The 18,257-nt window shown below is 37.2% G+C and overlaps 2 protein-coding genes across 8 annotated transcripts in view; both read left to right on the top strand.

Annotated features, from left to right (window-relative positions):
* The first annotated feature begins 321 nt into the window (after positions 1 to 321).
* On the top strand, positions 322 to 10,225 carry LOC119072983 (deubiquitinase DESI2). Of its 4 annotated transcripts, none has more exons than XM_037178304.1 (7): positions 322 to 446; positions 723 to 921; positions 3,217 to 3,289; positions 4,763 to 4,856; positions 4,923 to 5,064; positions 5,133 to 5,221; positions 8,876 to 10,225. In XM_037178304.1, the coding sequence occupies exons 2-7, from the start codon at positions 778 to 780 to the stop codon at positions 8,940 to 8,942; spliced, it is 609 nt and encodes a 202-aa protein (XP_037034199.1). In that variant the 5' UTR covers positions 322 to 446; positions 723 to 777; the 3' UTR covers positions 8,943 to 10,225. The 4 variants fall into 4 exon arrangements, 3 of the variants coding, with proteins under 3 accessions (XP_037034199.1, XP_037034198.1, XP_037034200.1); XR_005086971.1 differs by adding an exon at positions 5,823 to 5,964 and having other exon boundaries at positions 380 to 921; positions 8,876 to 9,145; XM_037178305.1 differs by having other exon boundaries at positions 408 to 590.
* Positions 10,226 to 11,465: 1,240 nt separating this feature from the next.
* LOC119072981 (ATP-binding cassette sub-family A member 3-like) overlaps positions 11,466 to 18,257 on the top strand; it is a 32,873-nt gene continuing 26,081 nt past the window's right edge. For 2 of the 4 annotated variants that reach the window (XR_005086970.1, XM_037178299.1), the window contains exons 1-13: positions 11,466 to 11,565; positions 12,219 to 12,528; positions 12,908 to 13,109; positions 13,248 to 13,723; positions 13,793 to 13,856; positions 13,923 to 15,623; positions 15,685 to 15,896; positions 15,958 to 16,673; positions 16,737 to 16,940; positions 17,003 to 17,333; positions 17,399 to 17,912; positions 17,976 to 18,106; positions 18,170 to 18,223. Coding sequence is in view for 3 of the 4 variants with exons in the window: in XM_037178299.1 (XP_037034194.1) it covers positions 12,293 to 12,528; positions 12,908 to 13,109; positions 13,248 to 13,723; positions 13,793 to 13,856; positions 13,923 to 15,623; positions 15,685 to 15,896; positions 15,958 to 16,673; positions 16,737 to 16,940; positions 17,003 to 17,333; positions 17,399 to 17,912; positions 17,976 to 18,106; positions 18,170 to 18,223 (4,841 nt within the window). In the remaining variant the exon portion in view is untranslated. The remainder of the gene's footprint in view (positions 11,566 to 12,218; positions 12,529 to 12,907; positions 13,110 to 13,247; positions 13,724 to 13,792; positions 13,857 to 13,922; positions 15,624 to 15,684; positions 15,897 to 15,957; positions 16,674 to 16,736; positions 16,941 to 17,002; positions 17,334 to 17,398; positions 17,913 to 17,975; positions 18,107 to 18,169; positions 18,224 to 18,257) is intronic. The other 2 variants (XM_037178300.1, XM_037178301.1) reach the window with 2 other exon arrangements.

Here is an 18,257-nt window from a genome sequence, read left to right as displayed (position 1 = left end):
AATGTCAAAAATCTCCTATATAGAACCACGATGATTTGATCCATAGCAACGTCGCCTACGAGATGTTTCATACAAATATGGCAACGTCGCCTACGTGATTTACACACAAATATTATTGAGGTTATGGTTCTATGGATCAAATTTGACAATTCATACAGCCTTGGAACAAACCTATGTACAGCCTTGATTTTAACGGTCATTTTCACTGCTGAAAACTGTATGTGTTCACTTTGGAAACGGCATTTTTATCATCCATGGAGATGGCAGTGTGTCCAGTGTGTACAAGAAAAACCAACTTGACAGAAAAAATCTATCCGAATCACTTTTTTTAACGATTGAAAGTGTCATACCCGTTCCCAACCTGATAGAAATTAGGGGTTTTTCTGCAGTTGCTGTCAAATCAGTACCGATTTATATTTTATATTGCTCTACGAAAAAACGCAATTGTAATTAATTAACAAAAAAAATTATATTTATTAACACCTCTATACCAGCTATTAGTGTCTAATCATTGACTTGTGTATTGTTCGATTGATAACAAATTGCGATAGAATACAAAATGTCAAATCGTCGAAAAGACATTTTCAGTGGTGTGAAAAGAAAATAAGAAAAACATTTTTTTTGTGTTGTTTCTGTTGTGGTTGATTGTTGGTTGGAGCATGCCATTTTTAGTCGAAAATTTCTATTTAAGTTTGATTATCCTAAAACACGATTATTCCTAGCACCGTAATTTCGACATTCGACCAAAAAAAATAGAGCCCACAAGACACACGGAATATGTTTTCTAGCGGTCTTCCTTCTTGCAATTTATCATTTCCGAATTGCCTAAGTGGAAGAAGTGCCAAAGAAGACAGTAGTGAGGAACTGTTACCAGCAAATATGGGAAATCGAGAGCCTGTCATTTTAAATGTTTACGATATGGTAAGTGGAATGTTTAATTAATTCAATTTATTCTGGCTGTTTTACACTGTTTTCGTAATCAATTTTGTACAAATATGAAATTATGAATTCGGAAGTACGCTACACGTTTTTATCTTTGTGCGTCTTGGTTTATGACTTGATGTGTCATTTTCGGTACCATATTCAGAGCGGTCTGAATTCAAGATAATTTGACCATTTCATGTCAAGTAATAACTGTGCGTCTCTTTCCCATATGTTATCTAGAAGTTATCTCTCGTCTACCGACACTTTTAATGTAATAGACGGATATGATGAAATCATTATGAGACTGAGACAATGGGCATGATTAATACTTCGGGAGAATCTTTATCTTCTATCGACTCCTAGATTTGTTTGCTATCTTTGCTAAATGGTTAGAGGCTGTCCAAAAACCTTATTCTTAAGGGTCATTCACTCTTAAGGGGGTGTCGGAAATTCGTAATTTTTTACTTGCTCCCTTCGTAAATGCCTCCTTATGTATTGAGAATAGTTATCTATGCAACAGTATGATAGATGCATTTTTAGGCACTCGATGAGGCCAAAGGCAGTGATTGACAATACACCTCGTGTGCCTAAAAAATCAATTATCACCACGTTTCATACCTACAACGTTTTTCTCAACAAAGGCAACGAAAGTCATAATTTTTTTCTCAACTCAGACCGGAAAGTCTACTGCCTCGAGCGACAATCCAAACATCTAGTGCCTGAAAACTAAAAAAGTGTTTATCACTCGAAGACATAAAAAACAATTTTTCCGGAAATAATCAGTATCCCTAACGTGTATGCATATGCAAGGCAAGATGCTGTTGCAACCATTGAAGTTATTTGGCTACACACGGAGAAATTTGGAATCCGATACCAATTTCTCCATGTGTTTTTTGCTGGCTGACGTGTTTTCTACCTCCACAAAAAGGTTTACATTCCAAGTAAAAATCCTTGGAAAGTACCTGCCTACGTGCCTAACAAAACAAATGAATTGTTAAAAATTGCTATCATTTCATTACTTCGTCTTCCTTCTTTCAATGAATCATTTCTGCGTGAAAAGACATTCAAAAACATTTTCAAAAGAAAAAGGTCAATAGCGCAAACACATAACTATACTACCACACAACGGCAGTATAATATACATTCATCATTCAATTTATGAGTCCTAGAAATTTCAACATATAATTCCAAACAAACAGAGAAAACTAAAATGCCAAACATTTATTCGAGCTGTATTGTTGTAAACATCCTTTGTAACTGCGAGCTATACTTAATTATTCCAAACTAACTTCTATATTAGTGTTACCAATTAGAATTAAGCAAATAACCGCTCTACAACGACAATAAAATTGTCTCTAATTAAATTATTTAATCATATCGTTTGGTTTATCGTTATTTATATGATATAAAGCGAAATTGTCGTAAATGTTGGATGTTATGAACTTTTTATTGTGCTATGTACTTTCCCAATAGCACACAAGTAGAAGTACATCAACGACCACTAAAAAAAAATTTATTTCAGTCGGTTTATTAACACCAACTTTCAATGAACATCTCAGCAGTTATGCTATGCTATGCCAGACATTGATATACGAATGTTCCTGTTATGATTGTTTATGTATACCATTGTACCTGCAGGGATGTTAATTGATAATGCATCGCATCGAAATAAAATAAAATATCCAAGGACGTCAACTGGAGATTCTACTCCCCCGTGCGCCGTGACGAGATATGACATTTCAAAGTTGCTGCGTACAATGTTCGTCTCAACATATCATATCAGTTGATAACAAATTAATATCCGTAGATATCGTCAATTATTATCAATGGCAATTTTTATCGATTATTAAGTACCAACACCTGACAAATGGCGATATAATAAACATCAGCCCGCCAATGAAAGATATCCGATTATGTTAATTGACCTGGCACACTTATATCCATGAAATGAAAATTGAGATAGCGAAAAAGTTTCGCATAGCCTCAGTGGTACGAGGAATACTTCCTGTTTATCAGGAATATTATCTCTGATTAGCTTAATAAGAATAAAAAATAATAATCGGCGTTAACAGTCCACGAAGGGCTGAAGGCTAATATAATTGTTTAATTAGTTTCGCTGCTCATAGTTCTGCATTTGGATATTGCGAATGTTCGCCTGTTTATCCCACTCCCAATATAATCGATGGCCCTGTATGTAATTATGGTTTTAAAGTTTTGTTAAATATTTTTTTTTAATTTTTTGTTTTATGATTGGCTATAACAAATTGAACATCTCGTTTTTCTTTATTGCAGTATTGGATAAATGATTACACTACCACATTAGGACTGGGTGTTTTCCACTCAGGTGTTGAAATATTTGGAACAGGTAAGCAATTTAGTTTATAATTTAGTTCATTTTCCATTCGGTATAATTCCTTCCATGAGCAATAATTGTCTAATAGCACCTGAATCTCTTCTGTTGACATTTATGCCTTAGACATTTCGTACGACAATATTGTTGTTGATACAAAAAGAGGAAAAGTGAAGAAAATGTACACTTTACGCAACTAAATTACAAAAAATCAATTCGAGTTCCTGACACCACGTACGTTGCAGTTACGAGTTCGAAAACCTATGGGTATTTTTCCCTCCTGATTATAAATCCCGAAAAAATAACTTTATAGGACGTCTGGATCAGGAGCTAGACCTGTTTTAAGTTAAATAGTAAAAGTGTGAGCGAGACGAATATTGTTGTCTCTCTCACACTAGTGGAATTCTTATTCAACCTAGAACCGGGTCTATCTCCTGATCCAGACGTCCTGGAAATTTGTTTTTTCTGGATTTAGAATCAGGAGGGAAAAATACCCATAGGTTTTCGAACTCGTAACTGCAGCAATTTTTTGTTTACCATCTGTAGAGTAGTTCGGCCTGGAAGTACAGATAAATTTTTACTCAGCCGTGTGGCATTTTGCTGTTGTTGCAAATTATAAATTTTTTGTACGACAAATTTCTGATGAGTCATAGTAATAGTACATTGTTGTCTCGTCTCGAAAATTGATCATTACTGAGTATGATTAGTTGCATGGAGAGCCGAAGACGAAAATGTTCGAAAATGCTATATTGTTCACTACCTAAACGAAGATTGTTTCTTCGTCAGTCTTTGAACGCTACGAGAGCCGAAACAAGTCAACTTGCATCTTAAAGAAATCCAAAGGTGTTGAAGCTGTTGTTTCCAAGGAATTAAAGAATTTTTTAAATAATATTTTTGTTGGGAGGTTGTCTCGGACCAATTCTAATGATTTTGTCAAAACATGTCACGTAGGAACGGCATTTTGAGTACTTTCCAAGTCACCTACGACTTTTACATGTTAGAAAATGTTGTCAGAAAGGTTCGTTTCACTTACAAAAACTGCCGCTCTCATTTTTATAGCTTCCGTAATAGCAGAGGATCTCTCGTTCTTACGTTACATTTTCATATGGAATCGGCCCTCGACAGTGAAGTGAAATAAGTTTTCAACTTTCAGATACTACAGTTACAGGCGAGGAAAATTAAGAAGTTACAAGTGGGGTCACTAGTATTACGTAAGCCGACTATGAGAGAAAAATCATATTTCTTAGGTAGTAAACCATTCATAAATGCCTTTCTTTACTTTTTACAATTTACCGATCCACCAGCGTCATGTGTCTCATGTCTTCCCCTCCCATTATAATTTATGATTTTGCTAGTGAACATGAACAAATGAATTCATTTTCGAGACGTAAATAGATTTGAATTTTCAGAAATCCATTCTTAGAGGTGTTCTACCAGCTTCACCCTTCCATATGTTTTACTAATGAATTTATGTTCAATTTTTCACAGAATTTGCGTACGGTGGTCATCCGTACTCGTTCACCGGCGTGTTCGAGATTCAACCCCGAGATCATGACGAATTAGGGGAACAATTTAGATTCAGGTAAGTTTCGAAATTCTGTCCAGACTTCTTGTGTCGGCGAGAATACAGTGGTGAGCGTTCTTTCAGGCAAAGTATTCAAATCGGTTCGACTGACTTTACGGAAGAAGAAGTGAGACGAATAGTCGAAGAAATTGGCAATCAATTTCGCGGAGATCGTTACCACTTGATGAACAACAATTGCAATCACTTTTCGAGTTCTCTAACTCAGGTACGATTATATTCGTTTTAACTGGGAATTCTATGTTGAGGTTCCGACAAATTGTTTCACTATTTCAGATACTGACTGGTCAAGAGATTCCTAATTGGGTGAATAGACTGGCACATTTTAGTTCGTGCGTACCCTTTCTCCAAAGATGTTTACCAAAGTAAGTAACGAACGAATGTAGGATGTAGAGGTAGGTAAGTAGGTGTGATTGTTTAGCATTTTAGTCACTTTAGGTGTACACGAGAATATTTCCATAAAATTCTTAAAAACATTTCAACCAAACGAACGAAATAATAAATTATTTGTTTATATCATCATCGGCTGCGTGCAGCGGCGGCATTTTAATTATTAGAAAATTACACATTTTACCATTGATCGTTTGATTAATTTTTGATTTTCTTGTAACACCGACTCATAAATACAAAATTAGACACTTTCCCGTACCGGTAATGTGTTGTGTAGCCACACGAATTCAGAATGAACGAAATACTGATAGAGAGAACACGTTTTTTTTGGATAGCAATTTTCGTTTGATTACACGATTTCCTAATATAGTTTATCATCGATTTTGTGTTTGGTCTTATTATTTCAGTCATTTCATTTCGTCAACCCGCCCCAAAATATGAGTAGTGTCACCCCTCGTAGGGTAGACTAATTTTTATCACAAACATAATTCCAATTTAAAGTTGTGTGTGTAAATAGACGGTATGATTTATATGAAATAACTTGCGTGCTCCAACATATTATGTCTCTCTTCTTAGGCACATAACATCAAATCCGCAAAATCGTAGATCTTAGGCAACACAGCCAATTCAGCTAATAAAATCCGATAAATCATGAATCAAAATAACACATTAAAAAGCTGCTTAATAACTCATTAAAACGTGTTGTTGTGTCTATAATGTAAGTTAATTTCGATTTTGTTTTTTTGTAATTAAAAAAAAATTATTTAAATTTTCAAATTGTCGTATACGGTGTTAGCACACCAGTCCAAAAAATGATAATAATTTGTTCGACATGCTGATCCAGTATACACAGGTTTCTAGACTAGTAAGAATCAAGTCTAGTTCCAGATCCTTTGTGATTGTTTATTTAAAAGCGAAAAAAGGCCGCAAGGTGCAACCAGTAAAAAACTTTTGAAAAACCAATATTTACAATAAATAAAAATCATCAACTCTATGACGTCCCAAAGTCCCCAAAATGCAACTAGCGTTTCTCTGTTAAAATTCTGTCTGAATACAACTCAATTTTGAGGATTTGCCTGAGGCATTCCTTAACTCAATGTTAATTTACGAGAACTTTTTGTGCGGTTCGGTTGAGACGGACATCAACGTCGAATCAATTCAAAATTATTCCTGACTTATATAGCCACCGTACAGTCAACCAAATTCCTTTTCTAATATGTTCTTGAACTAACAAATATTATGAAACTTCTTAACATGTATTGGCTCTGAAGCAGGGCCTATTTTCAAGAAATTATTTTCTTAAGAGGAATCTACACATGGCTAAATTGTTGCCTACATTTTAGGGCAAAATTATTATTATTTCGATGATAATTTTGTTCTCGCATCCTTATTGGAAATAGTACAACCATCGTTTGGTGTTAAAATGTGTTAGTTTTCAGCAAAAATTTAAATGTTTGTGGTGATGCAACCTTGCTCCGAGAAAACTCAAAATATGTGTCAATTTTCGTGAAATATTGAGTTTTCTCGGACTGAGGTTACATCACCACAAATATTTAAATTTTTGCTGAAAACTAACACATTTTAACACTAAACGATGGTCGTACGTTTTCCAAAACGGATGCGAGTTCAAAATCATCATCGAAATATAATAATAATTTTGCCCCCAAATGTAGGCAATAATTCGGCCATGTGTAGATTCCCCTAAAGTTTCTTGAACTTTTTTTAATTTCATGAATTTTTCTTTAAAGAAATTAAAGAAAAATTCAAGAAATTAAAGAAACTTCAAGAAAAATAAAAAAATAATTTCTTGAAAATAGGCCATGCTCTGAAGTACTAAATTTAGTTGAATGTAGTGTGGCTTACTGTGCTTGCTGTTCTTAACCAATATCAAACCTAATGCTACAATGTTTAGTGTATAGGAACATGTATGTGTGCAATGCAAAATAATGTTTGTTCAGACGAAATATTTCAAAAAAAAGAGAAATATTTCTAGACACAATTAACTTTCGGACTAAATAGCTTTGGATAAAAAAACCGGTCACAATAGCCCTTCTCATTCAGACTAAATAACCACGACTGGGAAAAAATCAAACTTTGTACGTAATCAAATTTGTATTATTCTATCGAAGTGCGATGGACTCCATTTCGCAACCTAAAGTCAGATCAGTCAAATCAGTCAACTGATTCGTGGGAAATTCAGTTATCAAAGGTTTCTGTGAAATAATTGTGTAAATTTATGTAATCTACACAGGTTTCTCCAGTTTTTCTTTTAAAAGTAACACATTTTTGCGTGCTTCAATGGTATTACTTTTTCAACAAAAAAAAAGATTTTAGTTCAGAGTAATCATCAAAAAATGAATATTGTTCCGCCTAAATGTAGGCTACAAATTTTCAAAGGGTACATTGCTCAACACATTCAAAATAATTGCGGCTTGTCAACTTTCGGCACCCTGGACTTTACCTAAATAGTCGTGGAATGCCTCCAAATAAATTTCTAAAAACCTAGAATTCAGTTTTGGATTTTTAGAAATTTATTTGGAGACATTCCTCGACTATTTAAGTAAAGTCCAAGGCGCCGTAAAGTTGGCAAGCCGCAATTAATTTCAATGTGTTAAGAGGCACCGGTACTTTACCGAAAAGCATACATTAAGGCGATTTTTAAATACAGGATTTTAGTTTACTTTTGATGATATCTTTCGCCCAGAATCCTTTTTCCAAAATGTACGACCGCAATTCCGACCACGAATGTGTTAGCTTTCAACAGAAAATAGATTTGGTTGTAACAATTTGACCAGCTCTGAGAACAATGAGCAGTTTATGAAAATTTCATTAAACTGCTCACTTTTCTCAGAGCTGATTAAACGACTACAACCAAAACTAATTTTTATTAAAAGCTAACAGATTCGTGGTCGGAATTGCGGTCGTACATTTTTCAAAAAGGATTCTGATGAAAAGATATTAACAAAAATGAAATACGAAACACGCCAATGTAGGCTACAATTTTAGCTAAGTGCCGGTGCCTCTTAAGATGCTAAGGGCAGGTTATGAAGCGAAAAATAAACTTTTAGAGGAGAAGCCCAATGCTTTTTGTTTGTAAACATTCCCACGAACAAAACTAGTGACTCTCTACACTAAGTAGCAAAGTGGCTAATTTAGTATTGTTTACAGTCGAATAATTGAGCAATCCGTCATGTTTTACGATTTGGGAGTCGTGGAGGTTTGTATTTTGCAATTAAAACATTTTCTTTAGCAAACGAAGAATTGTACTGATATTTTGCGGTGTTAGAACCATGTTTTCATTTGCTGAGCGTCGTACAAACACTTACAAACCACAAGGAATCCAGAATTGGAAGACATGAACGAATTTATGGCTCTTATCAAAGCACCTAGCATATTAGTAGAATATTGCTCATGTCAAATCGAGTAATATTTTACTGCATGACCTTGAAGCAGTGTAAAATGGAAAATTACTTCGTAAACAGTCGTTATTTACTACTCTATTTGACATAAACGATATTCCACTATTGTGCTAGGTGCTTTGATCTAATTTAATGAAATTTTAGAGTTAATCGATCTGCAAAAAAAACACCAAAACAATAATAATTCAATTTCTCGATCGTATTTTCCAGAGAATGGCTAACTCCAAACGCCTTACAACAATCAATAACAGCCATACAAGATCGTGATTCGGAATAGCGATAAACTTAAAGAAACTACAGATTTAAATTTAAATTAATTTTAAATGAAACAAAAATGGAAAGAAACAAGGCACCTGCCTTGAAAGAAGAAATTATTCTAGGATTACGGTATTATACTAAATTGAGTAAAGTATGTAAAAAACAAAACAAAAATTATTAAAGTAAAATTCAAATCAACAAAATGATGATTCAGCATAAATTAAAAAGAAAAGAAAAAGAAAACAGAAACAAATAATTAACAGAAATTAATTCAAGAAAAAGAAAGTTTAAAAATTATCTCTTATTATCAACAATAAAAAGGACGAAAAAAGTTTAAATGAAAGAAAAACCAGAAAAAGAAAAGAAAATTGTGTAAATTAAAACAAAAATTGTAAATTCAATGTAGGATATACAAAAATTGCATTGTATATAAGACATTGTCTTACCTTATTAAGACAATGGAGCAGCGAATCAGCGGAACAGGAAATCCTCTAATATAGAAATTCGTTACAGTTTGGCATATTTTTCTTTATTTTTAATTTATTTTAAACATCAGCCGATACATCTAAGTGTTCGAGAAAGAACTCGATGTTTACCAGAACCAGAACCAGACAAACACTCAATATTTAACGTATGGAAAGAGCTTAACGACTTTTATAACCGATGGTGGAATGTCTTCAGACGGAGATACCGTCCTCGGCAGAAGGTTTAATAAAGAGTCCAACTGTACAATTGCAATGACGGTCTAATTACACAACTTTATCTAAGTCAACCTGCAGTATTTCCATTTCCGTATTATGGTGGTGCTGCCCACAAACATACGAAGTCGTTTGTGCATTGAAGGCGGAGTGTAGCACCATTTCGGTTTTCTTTTTATTTACATAGATAATCTAACTTTTAACGATTCATTTCAAACGTCAACCTTTACCACAATCGACAAAAATGCATTCAAAATTGCATTCTACAGCCATCCTTTTGACCTTTTAACTTTTTACACAATATCCGTCCTTTTCACATGAATCCAATTTTTCAAAACAATAAACTGAGATGACTGCGTTGGACATTGAAACGTTCATCTCACATTATTATATCCATGACATGCATGTAATTGACAATGTTCTTGATGGTAAAGTACTGAAATTTCGTTTAACTCATTTTTGAGAAGTAGATTCAAGAGTTCACCTGTTCGCCGCAGACAACAGATATAGCCAAATGATAAGAAATTGACAAAAAAATAATATTAATTTGATTTTCTTCTAATAAAAACGAGCTGCTTGATGGAGCCCTGGCTTCATAGATTTCTAAAAAATTTATTTGGTTTCATTTTGTTGGGTTTATGTATTGACCAAGACCAGATTTAATTATTTAAGCACAAGAAACACCTGTAACATCAATCAATTCAATCGAAAGTTTTGTGTTCGGTAATCATGTTCCATACTGAGCAGTTCAATTACTTCTTTTTTTTAAATTCTTTTATAATGTTTATACAAGTGCAAGATTTGATTTATTAGTTAATTGTTATTCTTAAGTGATTTGAAAATTATACTAAACTGTAAAACGTAAAATATTTCGTTTTATTTCTCCCCACCATGAACGTTTCAGATCAGAATTTATCTGATTGAAGTCTAAACTTTTCCTGCTAAAATGTCTTGCATCACAGCCGCAGCGAAGCCAACAAGCCGAGAAAATCTCTGTAAAACTTCCGTTTTCTGCCCCGCCATATGAAAATGATTTCCCGGTTAGAAACTATGGAATCAACGATTGTTTTTGATGCCTTCACTAAATGCTACAACGTTAATGTAATATACAAGAATTACAGTTATTTAACGAGACATGTCACATTAGCGAATTATAACAAAAATGAAATTTCATTAATGTAGCTAGAAACGGAGCTTAATGAATGAAATTTCATTTTCCTTATAATTCGCTAATGTGACACGCCACGTTTATGCATTTACATTTTCAAATGTAAGGCCATTCCAGTCATACACCTGTAGATTTTTCTCCTCATCTCGACATGCATTTTTGTTGCCTGATTTTTCTTGTGATTTGTTTTTATGCATTTGACAACGCAAGGCGTCCATGATATCCATACTGCTTCGAATTTCGGTAGGACCCAAATGTTCCTCAACTCTGAGTTGTGTGTATTTTGGTCGGATATGTTCATTACTTATGACTGCTTCGAATTTTGGTCGGACTCAAATGTTCCTCAACGTTGAGTTGTTTGCATTTTGGTCAGCCCAATATATTCATTACTTATGATTGCTGCAAATTATGGTCGGACCCAAATGTTCCTCAACATTGTTGAAGAACACTGAGAGAAAACAAGATCCTTTAAGGATCCATAAAAATTTGTGCACGTTCATACCAACACAATCTTTTTGTTCCCGCCAGCGTTTTTGAAGTCAGATTCTACCAAACTTAAACCCCTTAAACCATATGGTACAGTCAAACCCATTCCATTCCACTGCTGCTATCGGCACACTTTTCTGCTCTCTTTCGGTTTCTGTTCTCTCTCTGTATGCGTCACTTCTAAACAATTTCTTGAAGAAAAATATAAACATTACTTCCAGTAAGAGACCGTGTGCTGCACATCTTAATCGCATCATCAAAACAAAAACGATTTTTGGCAACAAACGGTGGTAAATTGCTGCATTTTATCTCCTTTACTCTCGAAATACATTGATGTGTGTGTCCAATTTTAAAATTTTCCGATTATGAAGAGTGCATTTTCATCATAGCAGCATTATTTTCAATAAATTAAGATTGTGCAATTGGTGCGTCATAGATGTTCCTGATTTTCGTGTGAAAATCGAGTCATAAAATTAGTTTTTCTAGTGAAATTTGGAAGTCTGACCGACTCTTGTATATCGGATGCATTAGATGTACCGTAATCAAGTGACATTCTGTATTTGTAAAGATTTTTTGCATATATCAGCTGGTGCTAAAGCTTGCCGCTAGTTACACGTAAAAAACGTGAATGTTAGGGGTGTGACTTAGACAAAATTGTAGCCTTCATACTTTAAGCTAAACTCCAAGAAGCTTTTTCTTCTATCAAGGCAGACGTCGATTGACGATTGACCATAAACACACAAAATTTTCGGTTATTGGAATCGTATTTTCGATATAAATGTGAGATGATTTTCCCTGGAAAATGACGTCATTTCTCATACAATTTTCCGTATATTGAAAACAAAATCCAATTCACTTCCAACATAGTTTAAGCTCACTAATATATACGATACGAGTCACAACATCGCAGCACTGACGTTTAAATTTTGATGTCTCCTTCTAGGAAACAACATCAACCCTCGTTGCACTGTATGATATGATCGATTTTATACTAAAAACAAAAAGTAGTTAGACATAATGACTCCACCGACGACGCCAACTCGGCACACGGGAGTATGGCCAAAACTCGGGTTGTTACTATGGAAGAATTGCTTGCTGCAGATACGACACAAATTCCAAACGCTCATCGATATTCTGCTGCCAGTTCTAATGTTTGTGCTGCTAGCGTATTTGCAGAAATTGTCTAATCCAGTTGGGCATCCACAAGTAACGACATTTCGATCGCTGGAAATCAATACATTGGACACTTTGTGGTTTGTCAAATATTTTCATTTCTAATTTAATTTAACATAAAACGACGAGGGGTAAACGGGCCCTATGATGTCAGAGTTAGATTTTCAAGTCATTTTCCGAAAACGTTGATTCACAAGAGCCTGTTTGCTTCTCGATTTGAAAGTCACTAATTGGACGAGTTATCGCCAGGGGCGCCGACTTCTAAGGACAAGCGAGGCTCGGGCACCACTACTCGAATGATGAGCACCACTACATTTTTCCAGTTTTACTTGAAAGAGCACCACTACTCCCAGATTCGCTTGTTGTATGAGCACCACTACTCCCAAACACAAGTCGGCGTCCCTGGTTATCGCTATGGATTGACTTGACATCAAATGAGAATTTTTTCATTCGTTTCAGGAACAATTCAAATTTGAATCCACCTGTGAAAGAGCGTAAAATGGTTTTCCATCCAAACAACACAATTTTTCTAGATCTTATGAAAAGTGCTAGCGACCATTTAGCGATCGAAAGTCCTTATGGAGTCGACGAAGTAAGTCAACTGGAGGGCATCCTGATAAAGAAGGAATTAATTGCTGCTATTGAGTTTCATCATCCAGCGGTGAGTGTAGTGAATCCTTACGGGGTGAAATTGTAGTCTCAGATTATATGCGCTCTAAATAATGTCCTCTGACCATAATTCCCAAAAAGCGTGACTTCGCACTCCCAACTAAGTTTGTTTCCTATTTGTTGCTTGTAGACCCTGAACGAGCTTCCCAAAGACCTGTCGTATTCGTTACACTTTCCATCAGAATTACGCACAACAGAATTGCCAAGTCACTTCAGGCCAACCAACTACAATTGGCACACAAATAAGATTCTGCCCAACGAAGAATTTAATTTACCAAGACATTTGGAATACGCCGATGGTGGTCCTCCGTCCTACTACAACGAAGGATTTCTGGCTATTCAAAATGCTGTGGCGCGTGCCTTCGTTTCAGAAAATGCGAATAGTAAAACTCAAATGCCAGACGTGCTGGTCAAACGATTTCCGTATCCAGCGTTTACGACCAACTTTTATTGGAATATGTTGCAAATATTCCTGCCGTTGTGTATGCTGTTGAGCTTCAATTATTCGTTTTCGAATGCTGTACGTTTCATTGCCATGGAAAAGGAGAAGCAGTTGAAAGAGGCTATGAAAATTATGGGATTACAGAGCTGGTTGCATTGGTTGAGGTGAGTCTTCAATTTGTAAAAGAATGTTTTTCAGCTGAAAAATTACCTTCCGTCAACGTCCTCTTCCAGCTGGTTCTTGCGGTCAATGACAATGCTGATCATTTCGGTCCTTTTCATTATGATTCTGATCAAGGTGAGTTTCACTCAGATAAAATGAAGAAACTTTGCTTCATACCCAGCTGTCTTCGTTCATTTCCAGATTCCAATGTTTGGATCAGCCTCCGCAGTTTTTTCCAACTCAAATGCGTTCCTCCTCACAACATTTTTCCTCGTATATTGCGTCAATTTAACCACACTCAGTTTCTTCGTCAGTACGTTCTTCTCGAAAGCTAAAGCGGCCGTAACGGCATCGTCGATCATTTGGTACCTGTCTTATTTACCATATTTGATGACTCACGACAAATACGATGTGATGCCTGGTCCATTGAAAGTGTTTTTGTGCATCTTTCCCAATACGGCCATGGCGTACGGAATGAAGTTGATTATTCGCAACGAACAATTGGGGGACGGATTCATTTGGTCGACAATGTGGCGTCCAATAAATGTGTACGATAGCCTGACTATCGGAACCACAATGGTTTTTCTGTTGCTAACAGCGTGCTTGTTTTTCGTGTTGACAATGTACATCGAAAGCATTTTCCCGGGGAATTATGGCGTGGCGAAGCCGTGGTATTTTCCGTTCAAAAAAGAATTTTGGTGCCGTTCACAAAAGCGCAGAGACTATCAACCGTTTGAAGATAATCATGGTGATGACGGTAGCAGTGCTATTCAGGCGGATCCTGGAAATTTTGAAGAAGAGCCAACTGATCAGCGTGCAGGTGTCGTGACAAAACATTTGTCCAAATCGTTTGGGAAGAACGTAGTTGTTACCAATTTGTCGATGAACATGTACAACAACCAAATAACAGTTCTGTTGGGCCATAACGGAGCTGGTAAAACGACAACATTTTCTATGCTAACTGGAATGATAGAACCGACATCGGGCACAGCATTAATTGATGGGTACGATATACGATCGAACATGGACATGGCTCGCAGTTCCATGGGATTTTGCCCTCAACACAACATTCTATTCGATGAGTTGACGGTACGGGAGCACATCATGTTCTACAGTCGTCTAAAAGGCTTAAGTATGAAAGATGCCAACGACGAGGTCGAAAAATATGTTCGCCTCCTCGAATTGGACTCTAAAATCGACTCAACGTCCCAGACGTTGTCCGGTGGAATGAAGAGGAAATTGTCAATTGGAATTGCACTGTGCGGACAGTCGAAAGTGGTTTTCTGTGATGAGCCCACCAGTGGCATGGATGCCGCGTCACGCCGATCACTTTGGAATGTCTTGATCGAAGAGAAAAAGGATCGGGTCATCGTACTGACAACCCACTTTATGGACGAGGCCGATGTGCTTGGCGACCGGATCGCTATAATGGCACATGGAAACTTGCAGTGCTTTGGATCGTCATTTTTCTTGAAAAAACGTTTCGGCACCGGGTACCACTTGATATGCGAGAAGAATTTCGATTGTCACTCCGACTTTGTAACCGGACTGCTTCGGAAATATTTGCCCACGCTTCAGATTGACACCGAAAATGAAAGTGAAATAACTTACCTTCTGCCGGAGGATCAGGTTCCGATCTTCAAAGAAATGTTTCGAGACCTGGAAGACAACGAACACAACTTAAATCTGAAGAGCTACGGTGTGTCGTTGACGACTATGGAAGAGATATTCTTGAAATTTGGCAAATGCTCAGCCTATGTAGACAAAAAATCTCAAACCAGGTCGAGAAATGGATCTGATAACGCTTCGGCAGTAGTTTCCATAACAGAAAATCACTTCAACGAAACGGTACTCGTGAGAGGAACCGCTCTACTACGTCACCAAGCCATGGCAATGTTCAAAGTATTGAAAATTTGACCTGAATTAGTCGATCAAAATGTAATCAAATTCGAATTCATTGCAGAAACGCTCGTTGTGCTGGCTACGATCTTGGAAGATTTTCACTTTCTACAATTTGATCGCTTTCATCATTCTCGCGCCGATCATTTTCCAAGGCCACAGCTTTTGGAGTTCGAACATTCGACACGGTCTACCGCCTCTAGACATTTCGTTGGACGGATACGAGAAACCGATTACCGTGGTTCAGGAAAGCAGGAACAGCAGTCTGTTGTCCGAGTAAGTTAACCGTTGTTGACTGCACCGGAACCTTTCAACATTTTCGTGTTTCCATTTTTAGGATCATGGACCAGTACCAACAAAATCTGTGGTCACATTCACAAAACACAAAAGTAGTGACGACGGACAAAGAGCTGGACACGTTTCTCTTGAATTTGGCCGGCCAGTCGTTGGCAACTTTCAATTACCAGTATTTGGCAGCCGCAAGTGCCCTGACTAGTGGTGAGATCGTGGCATGGTTCAACAATCAGTTCTATCACACTGCCCCACTGGCACTGAATTTGGTACACAATGCCATCGTACGAGCAATCATTAATCCCGCTTACAGCATTCATGTTGTCAATGCTCCGTTTGACTATGTTGTCCAACCTAATAGTACCGACGATTCCAGCGTTTCCCTATTTAGCGCTTCTTTCACATTCGCTGTGGGATTAGCCATGCCAATGGTATCCGCTTCGTACATCATGTTCTACATTCAGGAGAAAGTTTGTCGTGCCAAATTTTTGCAGTATGCGAGCGGCATCAATTTGAGCATCTTTTGGATAGCGTCGATATTGTGGGACGTCTTAACGCACATGGTCACCGTTGTGTTAATCGTTGTCATGACAGCGTTTAGTCGTCAGCCGTTTTGGGCTGAGGCGAATACATTGGCTGTGATTGGCTTGCTATTTACCATGTACAATTTCGCAATGATACCAGTCATTTGTCTGACTTCGCTCATATTCTCAAAACCGACGACCGGCATGAATGTCATTTATTTCGGAAGCTTGGTCATTTGTAAGCCAGCATAATGTGGGGCATGTGATGCCTGACTCACCGTTATCTCTCTTTCCATTACAGCCATAGTGTACGCATGCGATCTGTTTATTCGATTTTTGCCTAAAGTGATCCGAGCGTTCTTTACAATCTACCCGACATGCACCTTAATCAGTGGGTTATTTAAACTGGGAAAGACAGACGAACTGTTGACTGTATGTGAACATCTGTGCGTAGAGATAAATTGTAATCGCCAGGAGTTGTGCACCGCAAATCCGGACTGTTGCCGTAAGTTAGAATTTAATTAGGAATTTAACTTGCAAATTGAGTTCAATTCATCTTTAAACTAGCAAATCTCGTGTTTTCCTGGAACGAGAACAGTGTGTCCAAGGACTTACTGGTTATGGTGGCAACTAGCATTGGTGTAACATTGCTTGTTCTTTTGATCGAGCAAGGCTTATTACGCCGTTTGATTGCATATCTAGTTAGTCTAGTACGATCTAGGCCAGTATTTGATCCACTGCAAGATGAACAGCTTGACGACGATGTACGTGAAGTGAAAGAGCGTATCAACGCAATGGACGTGGGTCAACTGCGAGAACAGAGTGTCGTCCTGCAGAACGTGTCCAAGTTCTACGGAAGCTTCTTAGCGGTGAATCAAGTATCGCTCGACATTAAGCAGTAAGTTTTGCTGGTTCCGTTTTCATCTACATTTCAATCGTGTCAATACAAAAAAAACCTTGCAGATCCGAATGCTTCGGTCTACTCGGAAATAATGGGGCCGGGAAAACATCAATTTTCAAAATGTTAACCGGCGAAGAGCTCATCTCCAGCGGAGAGATATATTTGCACGGACTGAATCTGAAAACGGACATTCGCAAAATCTACAAATGCATCGGCTACTGTCCCCAATTTGATGCACTCTTCGAGAATTTGACGGGTCGTGAAATATTGGAAATCTTCGCTTTGATTCGTGGCGTTCAGCGCAACGAAATTGCAGCGTATGCGGTCCGAGCAGCGACCGATTTGGATCTGATTGAACACATCGATAAGCACGTATCCCACATGAGTGGCGGCAACAAACGTAAACTGTCGACAGCCATTGCTTTGGTGGGAAATCCGAAAGTGGTTTTCCTCGACGAGCCGACAACTGGGATGGATCCGGCAACGAAGCGCAATTTGTGGAACATTATTATCAAGTTGCGTGATCAGGGAAAATCAATTGTCTTAACGTCACACAGCATGGAAGAATGTGAAGCGGTGAGTTTTTTTGGATTCCTTAAATGGGCAAACTCTATTACAGCTGCAACATTCTCTCTACAGCTTTGCACTCAACTGACAATCATGGTGAACGGCAACTGTAAATGCTATGGATCGTCTCAACACTTGAAAAATAAATTTACGAGAGGATTTGAGCTGAAAATCAAAGTTAAACATGACCAGGATGGACAGAGGTAACGGTTTAGATTTTTAATTCGATTCTGACCTACTTATCGAATCCTTGTTACCATTTGCAGAGTAAACGAAGTCAAAAATTACATAGCGAACGTATTCCACGAAGCTGTCTTATCGTAAGGACCTGACACATGGTCTTTTGTTCGTCCT

Source organism: Bradysia coprophila (assembly GCF_014529535.1).
Source record: "Bradysia coprophila strain Holo2 chromosome IV unlocalized genomic scaffold, BU_Bcop_v1 contig_84, whole genome shotgun sequence".
Lineage (NCBI taxonomy): Eukaryota > Metazoa > Arthropoda > Insecta > Diptera > Sciaridae > Bradysia > Bradysia coprophila.
The sequence above is the reverse complement of the archived record's forward strand: the minus strand, read 5'-3'. Positions and strand labels throughout refer to the sequence as shown.

Excerpts from the sequence above, each read along its gene's own strand:
- LOC119072983 (XM_037178304.1), top strand. The coding sequence starts at position 778 with ATGTTTTCTAGCGGTCTTCCTTCTTGCAATTTATCATTTCCGAATTGC. Across the intron at positions 922-3,216 it reads TTTTAAATGTTTACGATATG|TATTGGATAAATGATTACAC; the intron begins GTAAGTGGAATG and ends TCTTTATTGCAG. Across the intron at positions 4,857-4,922 it reads GGGGAACAATTTAGATTCAG|GCAAAGTATTCAAATCGGTT; the intron begins GTAAGTTTCGAA and ends GCGTTCTTTCAG.